We start from the raw sequence: 13302 nt of genomic DNA on the forward strand, positions 1-13302 counted from the left end.
ATATTATTTTCTTTTTCCATGAAAAAGACCATGTCTTCAAAAAAAAAAACAAGCTGAAATTAACTTAAAAAACTTTTTCTATAAAATGAAATTTTTTAAAGAAAGTAAAGAGCTCCTTTAGACCAAAAATGAACAGAAATAAAGAAAATAATCTTTCAAACGGAAAGTTACCACAAATCACCAGACGCTCAAAACGAGCAGAATGTAACATGAGTAGGGCTGACATGCTTCCTGAAGACCAGGACATAATTTGCACTGGACTGAACATAACAAAAAACAAATGAATATAGATTGACAATTTAATATCCATATGCTGATATATATTCCTTAAAGTTTTACTAATTTTTTATTTATTAAAGTTAAAAATAAAAACATGTAAAATTTGTTAATTTATTTTTGTGTTATTGAAACGTTTGTATTACTCTTTAACTACATATTATTTTATGCATAAATTTGGCACTTATTATTAGTTTTGGAGAACTTCGTCATTTTTTAGGGAAGGAATGCCAGCATGTCGAATGGTCCTGCTGAAAGAATTTGGAAAGAATGGTTTCAAGTTTTTCACCAACTATGGAAGCAGAAAAGGGAGCGAATTGGTAATAAGTGTAATGTGGAAAATTTAATGACAACAAGTTTAATGAGTAACATTTGGTTTTTGTAGACTTTGATGTTTTACATAGTAGTTCCAGACATAATCCGTGTATAAAGCAGGAAATACTGCCATAGAGGGAGGGCGAAATTACTGTTTGAAGTACTGGCTTCCTATATAAATATATGACTGGTAATCTTTATTTTAGGAGAAGATATAACAAAGTGTATTTTTAGGGCCATAAGTAGAACTTAGGTCGAAGTTTTTTTTTTTTTTTTTTTTTTTTTTTGGCCATTGCTTTCCGTCACCATAATCAGTTAAACAGGCAGAATTGATCAATCTAGTTTTGTCTCCTATGGGAAAATTTGCAGTTTTCAATTAATTAGTATATTTCTTCTGTTCGTGGGTTACAGTCTCTGGACTTAAATTACATGATCATGTGATTGACATTTAACCTTTATAATCGTTAAATTTGTATCTGTTAACAAATTTGGATTTTTAGAAACTATATGAGATATAATTTGTTTTTCTCTCTGCTTTTGAAAATCATGATAATTAACACAGCATGAAAATAAAAGTCATTAGAAAGAGGTAGTTTTGTTTACTATAATTACTATAGATGTGTATAACCCATTTTATCTCAGTTCTGCTAAATTAACTGGCAATGTGACCAGGCTGGAATGGGCTAGTAAATGTATAGCTGAGTTCCGGGTCGTTTTAGGATTTGTGGCATCCGGGGCAAAATTAATTATGGCAGCCCTTCCTACTTAAACATAAATAAAAGAAGCCTCAAACGAGGCTTCACCACTGCCAAGGTGCCTGGAGCATCTTGTCCCGACTCCCATCCTCCACCCCCTTTGAACGGCCCTGGCCGAATTTAGTGTCACATTAATTTTAAAGAACAAAGTTTTTCTGATGCAAGTAAAGAGCGAAGTTGAAACTTAAAACGAACAAAAATTACTGTTTCGCGGTTTATTCATCGTATGTTTAAAGCAAAAAATTGTTTCATAAATTAAGTGGTTTCTGATATTTCCCTGTATTTGTAGAATTCTGAAAAACTAGTGCTTTGAAAATACAAAACCAACACTACAAAACAGGATTTTAAGCAGAAAACTCTTTAAATGGCCGCTGAAAATAAAAACAGATAATTTATAAAGTTCTTAATGCTCCTTTTGTCAGCCATTAAATAAATCTAAACGATTTAATTCTTTAAGTAACTCAAACAGGCTTAGTTTTTTGTAAAGCGCTAGTTTTTTTAGAATGCATCAAACACTGGAAAACATCACCAATAAGTCTGTTTCAAATATTTTTTCAAAAATACGCTATGCAAATTCTGAAGTAATTCCTGTTCGTTTAAGTTTCAACTTTGTTCTTCACTTTCATCAGGAAAACTCAGTTGTTTTTTTTCGTTTTTCAGTTTTAAAAATATCTGCAGTAAATCTTATAAAAAAACATATTTTCAGCAAACTATTGAAGTCAACATGAGTTTTTGCTAAAACAGGGTATTGAATGCACATTTAGCTTGGTATCACTGTCTTAAACTTTCCCTTAAAAAACCTGCAATTTATCACATGAAGAATCTATGGGGTATAATATCCTTGGTGTCTTTCAGGAAAGGTAAATAAAAATATCAATTATTTATGAAATATTGTAATGTATACATATCTTAGAAACCTGAAAGTCCCTTGAAGAATATGTACAGGCCTTGTCAATATGCTCACAAAAATTCATGGTATTATTAGTGCATTTTTTTTCTGCCGCAATCCTGCAAAAAAACTTGAAATTTCTCTTCAAAAAGTAAACTTACTTTGTTTTTCCTTCTTGAACTTGTTCTAGGAGAGAACTAATCTTCAGAAATGAATGGACGCTTGAAAGAAAATATGTATATTAAAAAAAGTTTTCTTATTCAATATTTGATCCTGTTCGAATTTTCGAACGAAGTGTCCTTACCGCTACACTACCAATTCTGGTTTAATAGTGTTTGTTTTATGCTTTTTGCTGTTCCCAAGGCTAGAAATTAATGACAATAAGATAAGCAGCACCTCAAAGTCCTTTCGCCACTCAGTGCGGCCTTTTTATGTTCTTTTCAACTATAAATTTACGGAAAAACGCTAAAATGATCAATAGCTTTTGATTCAGCCTTGAAACATCTCTCTACGAAGTTGCAGTTGCATGCTAGTTCTAGTGGTGTAGATTGGAGGAAGGAAAGAAGTGCGTGTGCCCCAATATTTTTTTTACTCCCGCCTAGATGTTGAAAAACACATTTTTTGGACTATTTTCATTTATGAATACCTCTTCTTCGTATTTTCGTAGAAAAACGGAAAAAAACGACGAATATGCAAAATGTTACTACAAATAATAAAAATACATTTACCCCGTACCCTAAATTTTGCAAACTCGCACAATTAGCCTGTAACTACCCTAGTTCTTCAAGTCAGGAAATGATTTATGAAAAATATTGAGGCTGGGAGAGTAAGTATACAAGAGAGAGAGCGTAAACGTTAGTTTAGGTTTTTCGATCTTGGGAATTTCCTTTCCACAATACCCAGCCGTTCCACCCCAGGAACGGCAGCGGAAGTTCAATTTTCGGGTGCCATATGGCATTTCACGATGGCGCTATCAAGTTGAATTTATAAAGAGCGAGTAGGTTTAAAATTAGCTTTTAAAGGAGCTCCGAAATGGCTCTCCGTGATGTTTCAGTTCCCCAGTAGCGACGAAAAAAAAGAAAAATGGGACGCACCAATGCTTCCCGTGAAAAACAGTGACGTTTTTTTTTATTCAAGATAGGGGGCTGTAATTTTCCTGTGTGAGGTTTCGACACTGGCGGTTCTAATGATGTACTTTTCTTTTTGACCCGACGCCATTTTTTGAAGGATTATCATTCACATATTCTAGTCATCCCCTCTCGCTCGCTCTCTCCTACTTCGGCTCGTCTTGAAACGTACAGTCTGAAAAATCAAATCCCCTCTACAGCGAATAGGTTATGAGCAAAAAATTAATTTAAAAGTTTGTATAGCCGACTTCTTTCAAAGAAAAACTTAAAAGAATATACTATTTATCCTCCATGACAAGTACTTCTTATTCTATAATTTTTGTTTGCATTTATATTGGGAATTCGTCGCACCAGTGTAGCCTCCCTTGTCCTTCTCCTGCTCTAACTCGTCATTTTATTGTTTTTTATCTTTTCCCTCTTCTTTGTTTTATTTTATTTGTATGTTTTGGTGGATCACAAAATAAATTTTGTGATCCATTTAATTATGCCTTTGGGCATGATAAACTTCGCACAACCCTCAGGACAAGGGCTATGAGTTTTACGAGTTGCCCAATATTAACTTAGAAGACTTTTACACCCCGGGGGCAAGGAAGTTTTTATCGAGGAGGTGGTCGCAAAAAATTGGAATGGGGCACATTTGATCAGAAATTGAAAGTTCTAATGCCATTTTTAAGAGTCAAAAGTGAATTGAGGGTAATCAGCCCCCCCCCTCCTCCTCACGTCCCTCATTTCTCAAAACACAGCCAACCAAAATGAGTTGCTGGATTGAAAGTCACCATATATAATTCGTTTTGTTATAGAATTCTAGTACACAAAAACCAATTGATTACAAAGGAACAAAAGATGGATACGCCTTTTTTTTCTTCAATTTCCATTGATTAAGAAGTGCTGATGACTCTTTTTAGGTGTAGAAGAGCATAAATAGTTCAGTCTATCATCGCCAAAGGGTAACATCCATCGATTTTTTACCATTTTCATCTTACTGAAGATCCGCTCACCTTCGGCTGAAGTCACGGGTACGGTTTTTGCAAAAAACCGTACCCGTTGGCAACAGGGAAGATCTGTCCAAAGCGCCGTTTATTAGTCTGAGTCTGCTTTAAAAATCCCTGGACGATTTCTATTTCCGACTTCAGCGCTCCCGGTGGCATCTGCAGGACAGTGAAGGCTGTCGCTAACTCACTACATATCTGAAGTGTCTAGCTTAGGTACACACTCATAGATCGGCAGAAGAAGCTGCTTAACTTCGTCACACGATTCCTGCGACTTTTTACTTAATAAAACCATTATCGTTTTGATTTCTGTGGTATAAAAGCTGATCATGCCCTCATTTTTGGGTTTTTTTGTTCTCGCACGTTCATCATAAAATCTACTTGGGAGGTGACGCAGACTTTGAATTCTGGTTCAAAATATCTTCTGCCATCATACAAACAACTGTTGATTCCGTCACAAACGTCTGGAAGGATCTGTAAGAGAAAACAGTGTTGTTTCCATGTATATAGAAGCTTCAACTTGGCTAACAAGCTCAGTGTTGCTGGGACACAGCAGATCTTCAAGTAAAGAACAATTTGTTTTCATGTACTGTCATGCTGATAGAATATCCAAGTCAACCGTCTGCTGATCTCTTATTAGGGCGTTGGTCTGGCGCATGATATTCCTCATGAACATCAGTTCACTGGCGAATTCTAGACGCAACATTGCTGACTGCGCTTTCACTCTCGTTTCTTTGTCGAAATTTTCGTTGTCTTCTATGTCATGCAAGAGACTAACTATTTCAGGACGTGCGCTTTAAACCGCCTATAGTGATTCGTGTATTGCCAGCCACCTCGACTCTTACAATCCTTTGAGGCTAAGCTTCCCTTCTATACACTCAATGGCTGCTCAATACAGGTTGAAACGGTTTGGACCACTTGTGAGGAATACATCTAGTTGTTGTTACACTCCATGGAAGAATACTGTTAAAGGTGCGAGTGATGGTGCTCCATCTGTTGTTAGTTGCCATCGTGGTCTTATAGCTCACTCAAAGTGACAACTGCTAAGGGCACTTGTCATTCACTTTGTGATTCATAAGCAGTATTTAGTAATAAGACAATATGTTGATTGTAAAATAAAGGGATAAACTACTGAAGATTATGAATATAATTTTTTTTTAAGGGGAAGTACCTAGTGATTTTAGGAAAATTTCAAGTAAACCCCTTTATTAGAAAGGTGATACGAGTGTGCAATTACGGTGATGTGAAATTGATTTCAGTTGGAAGCAAATTACTTAGCATGGTGATACTTATTTGACCATAAGAGTCCCTGTAGATCGAACTTTAAGAGAAGAACAGTGTGAATATAGGCATAGGAGAGGATATACGTCGACCAAATTTTTATTCTTTGATTAAGGCAATGAGTAAGACACTGTCTTACACATTGAGTAAGATATTGTCTTACTCAAGACAACTGACGGAGAGGTCAGAATCACCTTTAGTCGTGAATTTTGTAAATATTGCACTCAAGTTTGGTTCAGGTGATAGAAAAGCTTTATTGAAGGTCCTGTCCTTGTATTGTATACCAGATAAGCAAATTAAAGTGACTAGTGCTAGAATATGTACAAAATGATATTGCTGTGGTTAAGGTTGGAAATCAGGCTATCAATTCTGACGAGTGGGGACAGGGGATGCAATTGTCCCCATCCCCTTCCAATAGATTTCACCCCCCTCCCACCTTTGGGGGGAGCTAATTGAAATATGCCTTTATTTGGTATTTTCATTGAAGAAATTGAAAAAAGCGACAAGACTACCCCCCCTTGGACTATGGAAAAGACATCCCCCTAAATTTGCGTGAATTTAAGCCACTGGAAGCTATTTCTTGGTTGGTTGTGGATTCAGGAGTTAAGCTAGGTTATTTCTTAGCCTCATTTGTATGCATCTTTCGAGGAACTTTGTTCTAGGGAAACACAGCAACTAAGCAAAACGTCCATATCTCTGACAAAATTTGTGGAAATGCCCGTAATACCTGGAATTTTGATTCCGTAACAGAGGCTCTGATTTTTTCTGTATCTTTCGATTTTGATGCACATTAAGTTTTATGCTTTTAATGCTATGAAAAGTAAGCAAGACGACATACATTCTTCCCTATCCAAAAATGAACCGTATAAGAAGAAATAAAAGTTTACACAATGAACTCTTTCTCGTATGTTCATTAACTGCTGTAAATAGTACACTGTCTTAATATAGGTAAAAGAAATAAATGCAGATATAAATTCTGATGATTATTTTGTGCACACATAACTTATATTAGAAAATATCTAATTACCCGTAGAGAATTGGAAATAATAAATTACAAAAATCATAACGTATCTACAGATGCGTCAATACTAGAGCATACTTAATACGAGAGCATACAAATCTATTTCCTACGGTACACAGTTTCAAATATTGCTCCGCAACTGTGACCCATGTCACAATTGCTACAGTACTCTACGGGGCCCTGGCACCAGAGGTCTTATTTTGATGGTTGTTCGTTCCCGGTCTCATTTATTCATTGATTTCAATTTCTATTCGCTTTAGTTTGAATCGTTATATGAATTTATTTCTGATCGTCTTTGGTTTTAATATGGCTCTTTACTGTTCTTTTCAAAACTGTTTTTTTTTTACTTTTTTTAATTGATCATTTTCAAGGCTCTTTGGGTTGCTTACCTAAAAGACCTTCATTTCTGATTATTCTTTTAGGTTGAAAACCCTTTTGCTGCTCTGATGTTTTATTGGGAACCTCTGAATCGATCTGTGAGTATAAACAAGTTCTAACTTTTTTTTTTATGAGATTAGCCTTAATTCTAAGGGCTAAGAAATGTTCATTATATAGGTTAAAAAGCCAAAATTGTTTTATTGCTATAAAATGAGCTTGCTTTAGTCCAATTTGTGTCCTTTTATTTCATTATTGTGCTCTTTAGCAATAAGTTTACAGACCTATCCCTGCAATTTCCTTGTGTTAACTGAACAGTAGTTCAGTTAAAGATGGCTGGAACCCACTAGTAAAAATTATTGCAAAACAAGGGTGCATTTTCGTGTTCGACTCTCTTCTCTGTCTAGAGACAGAGAAAAAAGCAGAATCTTACTTATGACTCTGAAGCTAATTGAAACTTAAATCTTCGTGGTAAAACATCTCTATAAATCTGAGAAATTTTTTGCCTGAATTAAATAATTTAAAAACGTTTTTTGCTTCTTAAAGAAACTTGCGAAAATAACGCGTAATGAAGTGTATTAGGTAGTCAAGAATGGGATAACAATAGCTTTACATTCTTACTCCATATTAAAAGCTCCCAGATTAATACTGTTTATTCGTATGGCTCAAACCTCTGCTTGTTTATCTAATATGGTTGCCATGGGCATAGAAAGGGGCACTGTGGTTGCTATAGCGCTCACTGCTCCATCCGCAAAAGAAATGTTCAAGAACAGTTTTAAAGTCAAGTTCTGACTAAAGACCATAAATTTAACCCCTCCCCATCCTAGCTAACTGACTAACTGACAAGCTAACTAGTCTCGCTCTTCTAGTAAATTTCTCAAATTACAACCATGATGGGGTGGTGATTCGAATCGGTTACCTCTTTCATCTTTTTTTCAAAATGTGGCCATTATGACCTACAAGTATGCAAACTTGTATATAATTTGAAGGGAACTCGTGCTCAAAGGATTCTTTAGTTGTGGTTTCGGTTCCCCTACGACAGAAAAAAAAATATCTATTTCCATGTAGTTACTTCAGGATCATGATGTCAACTAACGATTTTTTGTTTGTTTTTTGAAATTCAATTAACTGGAAGAATCACCCTATACAGTAATTTCACTGTCAAAATTTCGATAGCCATGCGCAAATCATCGGGTGAGTTCCGAATCAGATCAAGTAGAATATGACCATAGGGTTTACTTGTCGCCTTATTGTGTTGCGAGAGCAACACTTTGGTTTCGTCGTGTTTTTTTTTTTTTTTTTTTTTTTTTTTTTTTTTTTTTTTTTTTTTTTTTTTTTTTTTTTTTTTTTTTTCCTAGTACCCCGATTTCAGCTTATTCCTAGAAAAAGGTAAGGTTCTAACCTCTGCGGTTTTTACGAAAAGTGTTGACCTTAGGCCGGATTGATGAATATAACTTTGCATTTTGGAAAGCTTCGTAGAGCTCTTGCCTGAAGCCAAAAAGGATGGTTTTTCCTTGTCCTTGAGCCAGAGCCTATAGCGTCTGAAGTGACTTGGAATTTTATAGCCTATGTGAGAGAGAACTATCTGAAGTTATGCAGTGAAGCTATTGTTTCATCAAATCATGTTTCTGCTTTCGAGTGGAAAGCTCCGTTCTAGCAGGCAGCCACCAATTTCAAATCGAAGATGGACTAAAATCTATAAGTGTTAAATATATGCGGCAGTTACCTGGCCCCACAACCAATATATCTTCTTTGAGTGATATATATATAACAAAATTACAGAAATAAAAAAGTGGGGACCAATGCTGCCATCTATTGTTTCTACCCATTTCTGTGCGTGATTTCAGCTGAGTTTATCATTCGGTTTTTCGCACTTGGGATTGCGGTGGAGAATTGGTATCAGTTGTACCTCTTGAACTTTAAAAGTTCTCTCATTGCTGAAGAAATTACAGTTTATGCTTGGCTCCTTTCTAAGTGGTGACGTTAGAAACTTGGCCTATTGCAAAAAAGTCAACTTTTGAACTAAGACATATAGATTTTTTTCGACGGCCGTCATAGCTCTTGATGAGCTGATCAAACTATCTGTCATCCATTTTTGGTAGAAAAATTTCTTCATGAAATATATCAGTTTGAAAGTTTAAAGGGGTTGACAACTTCAATAGTAAGGTAGACACTGAAACCAAAAATAGGCTGATACAGAAATGGTATCAAATATGCCTCTTAAATTTTAAAAGTTATCTCATTTCTAAAGAAATTAGAGTTTATCCTTTGCTCCTTTCTAAGTGATGACGTTAGAAACGTGGCCTACGGCTAAAAAGTCAACTTTTGAACTAAGACAGATAGATTTTTTTACCGCAGTCGATAGCTCTTGATGAGCTTGATGAGCTGAAAGTTTTATACTGTTTTAACAAGTAGAATTGAGAGAAAGAGTAAAACTTTAGCGTAGAGAGCGGGGCGTTTAGGAGGAAAAGCTCCTTTCATATACGGAGTAAATCTGTTCGTTTTAAGTTTTAATATCGCTCCTTACTTTCATTTAAAAAAACTTGTTTTTTTCTTTTATTAAACTTATCTTTAAAATCCTTAGAAATTAAGAGTTTCAGTGCTTAATCAAAGCGAGGAAACAAAACTAAAGTGTTGTTCTCGCAACACTTTACTCGGTGAAGCTGAACAAAGGTTGCCGCAACACCTCACGTTGCCCATACAACGTAGATGTAGTTGTATACCAAAAGAAGGAATTCAGTAACACCGGGATAAATCTGTTTGCTTAGAGTCATTAGCAAACTTGAGTCACGAACGACTATATAGAATGTAATATCTGCAATTCAATGCTAGTGTTCTCATACACTTGTTCTGATGAAACAGACTGTCTAGCGCGACAGGTACGAATTCTTTTTCCTGGTGAGGGACACTGTAAACAACCGTGACATTGCTTGGGACACTTGTTTAATTGATATAGCTAAATTAATATTTGGCCCTATTTTCATTCGTCAGGGGTTTAATGTAGCCCTTTACTTTGAATTAAATAAAAAAAAAACAAGTTTTTTTTAACTGTAAGTAAGGGGTGACATGAAAACTTAAAACTAACAGAAATTATTCCGTATATGAAAAGGGTTGTCCCCTCCTCAAGGCCCCGCTTTTTGCGCTAAAATTTGACTTTTTCTCACGACCCTACTTTTTAAAACAATAAAAAACTTTAGCGTAAAGAGCGAGGTGTTGAGGAAGGGACAACCCCTTTCATATACGGAATAATTTCTGTTTGTTTTAAGTTTTAATGTCGCTCCTTACTTACAGTTAAAAAAAAACTTTTTTTATTTAATTTGTGAACGTTTTTGAATTAATGCATGTTTTGATTTGGGCTCGCCACTCATGAATAATTAAAACAAAATTTGCATATTAATTTTTTTCGGCTAAATGGCTTTCTCGTTGTTTTGATTGGACAGTTTTAATAAAAAAGGGGGTGGGAGAGGAGGCCTAGTTGCCCTCCAATTTTTGGTTACTTAAAAAGGCAACTAGAACTTTTTAATTTTTTTACGAACGTTTTTATTTGTAATAAATATACGTTACTTATGAAGTAACTTACGTAACGAACTTCTATATTTGTATATTTATATCACGTATATGAGGGGGTTCGCCCCCTTGTCAATATCTCACTCTTTACACTAAAGCTTGAATATTGTCCCAATTCTTTAAGAATGACCCCTGAATCACAAAGGCCGTAGAATAAATTGTTGAAATTACTAAAAATACTTTGGCGTAAAGAGCGATGTATTGAGGAGGAAACTAACCCCTTATATACGTAATAATTTCTGTTCGTTTTAAGTTTTAATGCTGCTTCTTACTTCCAGGTGAAAAAACTTTTTGTTTATTTTGTCATTGTTTTTTTAAGTAATCCTAGAAAATCCTGCACCCCCTTCATGGAAACTCTCTTCCCTCATGATAATTCCTCCATGGAAAGATCCTCCCACGTAAGCCCCTCCCCCTAACCCACCCACCCCCCTCAACGTGAAAAGTCACTCTGAAACGTCTGCACACTTCCCAATAACCATTACTATATGAAAACAATGGTCAAAGTTTGTAACTTCCAATCCTTCCCCAGGGACTGTTGGGGACGAAGTTGTCCCCAAAGACATAGTTATTAGGTTTTTCTACTATTCTGAACAAAATGACTATCTTAAAATTTTAGTCCGGTGACTTTGGGAAAAGATGAGTGTTGGAGCGGCCCTTGTGGCCCTCCAATCTTTTGTTCACTTAAAAAGGGAACTAGAACTTTTAATTTCCGTTAGAATCAGTCATTTCGTGACATTCTAGAACCACTGGGTCGATATGATCACCCTGAAAAAAAAACACATAAACATCCATCCGTAATCTGTCTTCTGGCAAAAAATACAAAATTGCACATTTTTGTAGATGGGAGCTTGAAACTTCTTCAGTAGGGTTCTCTGATACGCTGAATCTGATGGTTTGATTTTTTTGCGACATTCTAGGACTACTGGGTCGATACAATCACCCTTGGGAGAAAGAAAAAAAAAACAAATAAACACGCACCCATGATCGGTCTTCTGGCAAAAAATACGAAGTTCCACATTTTTGTATATAAGAGCTTGAAACTTCTACAGTGGGGGTTCCCTGATACGCTGAATGTGATGGTGTGATTTTCGTTAAGATTCTATGACTTTCAGAGGGTTTTTCTCCCTATTTTCTAAAATAAATTTTCTCAGGCTCGTAAATTTTGATTGGTAAAACTAAACTTGATGAAACTTATATATTTAAAATCAGCATAAAAATGAAATTCTTTTGATGTAACTATTTGTATGAAAATTCCGGTTTTGAGAGTTTTGGTTACTATTGAGCCGAGACGTTTCTTACTACAGTTATTTACCACGAACTGTTTGAAAACTTCTTTTGTGCAAAGTTTTTTTAATTAATATAAATCAAAAATGATGTTAAAAATGGCAATACTGTTATTCTAACGTATCTTCCTGTTTTAAAAAATCAGTAAAATGACTGACCTTGAGACTGAATTGGATTACTTTTAAGATTGATTCAGCTCCATTCGCATAGCTTTAAGGATGAGAATAGGTATCTTGGTAAGTCAGAAGACAAATCTTCTGGCTTGGGTAACGTGCATATAATAAAGCAAAAAATGTAAAAGGAGACAGACCGTGACTTTTAATAGACATTTATATAGTGTTAATGTAAAGTAAAATGTTTGGTGTGACTCAATATGTTCTCAAAATGTTCTGAAATAAATGTTCAAAATCTGAATAATAAAAGCCAATTTAATTCGACTTTTGCTACAGAGCCGATTCAAAGGTGATAGTTTTGTTTAGTTACATGGCTGGTTCTGTCAAACTGAATTGACAGTTCGACTGAATAGACAAACGGAGTAAGTTCGTTCAAAGAGTTTCAGTTCGTTAAACAGAGTTTACCAAGAAAATTCACCCACAATTTTACAAGTCTTTAACAGAGTTAGTGCAAACACCCTCTTGATGACTATTAGTAAAATCATAAGTAATCTATTTTAACCGATGGTTCATGTTTTTTTTGTTTTTTTTACTTCAAAATTTATCTTGTATCATCTCTGTAAATTACTTTTGAAAAGTTATTGCTTAAAAATTTCCCTATTATTACCAAAACCTATCATGACTTGGCAGATCTTTCAAAAGCTCTCTTTTTTATTTTTATAATGTATTCTTTTTCTTATTTTAGATAAGAATCGAAGGAAGTGTACAAAAAATGTCAGTTGAAGAATGCACAGATTACTTTCATTCGAGACCGAAAAGCAGCCAAATCGCTGCTTGTGTTAGTCCCCAATCAGAGGTGATACCATCAAGGCAATTCCTTATCGACAGGGAACTGGAACTTTTGAATAAATATGCTCATGACCAAGTACCTAAACCGGAAAAATGGTAAGCCAGATTTGAGTAATTTCAAATGTGTTTCATTTAACTGAACTGACCCCCAAAAATTATATCTAGTGTATGTTGTTGAACAAAACCGATTTATTTGTCAATAAAAGTTTATTTACATAACTTTTAAGAGGGGAATGTAACAGAAGTAATTTTCTCCCTCCTCCATCAAATACTGTTTAAACGGATATGTTTCTCCCCAGGGAAAATTGACATGGACAAAACTGTACTATTTCTTAGCTTTTAACCCTCCCTTGAAAAAATTCTCAGATATATCCTCTTCCCATACTTCCATATGCTTAGCATACTCATTCTATGAATGAGCTGAGAGAGTTCTTCCTCTCTATAGTAAATTTTACCTGTTC

The 13302-nt window shown here is 35.1% G+C and overlaps 2 protein-coding genes across 2 annotated transcripts in view; one reads left to right on the forward strand and one right to left on the reverse strand.

The window, feature by feature from the left end:
* The window catches only part of LOC136028969 (pyridoxine/pyridoxamine 5'-phosphate oxidase-like), a gene marked incomplete at its 3' end in the record, with an annotated part of 35642 nt that extends 22705 nt beyond the window's left edge, over nt 1–12937 (forward strand). The window contains 3 exon segments of the mRNA XM_065706968.1: nt 497–605; nt 7076–7129; nt 12738–12937. Of these exon segments, the coding sequence (XP_065563040.1) occupies nt 497–605; nt 7076–7129; nt 12738–12937 (363 nt within the window).
* LOC136028952 (sugar transporter SWEET1-like) overlaps nt 11318–13302 on the reverse strand; it is an 88644-nt gene continuing 86659 nt past the window's right edge. The window contains exon 8 of the mRNA XM_065706954.1: nt 11318–11536. Coding sequence (XP_065563026.1) covers nt 11333–11536 — 204 coding nt within the window. The 3' untranslated portion in view covers nt 11318–11332. The remainder of the gene's footprint in view (nt 11537–13302) is intronic.

Source organism: Artemia franciscana, chromosome 1, assembly GCF_032884065.1.
Source record: "Artemia franciscana chromosome 1, ASM3288406v1, whole genome shotgun sequence".
Taxonomy (NCBI): domain Eukaryota; kingdom Metazoa; phylum Arthropoda; class Branchiopoda; order Anostraca; family Artemiidae; genus Artemia; species Artemia franciscana.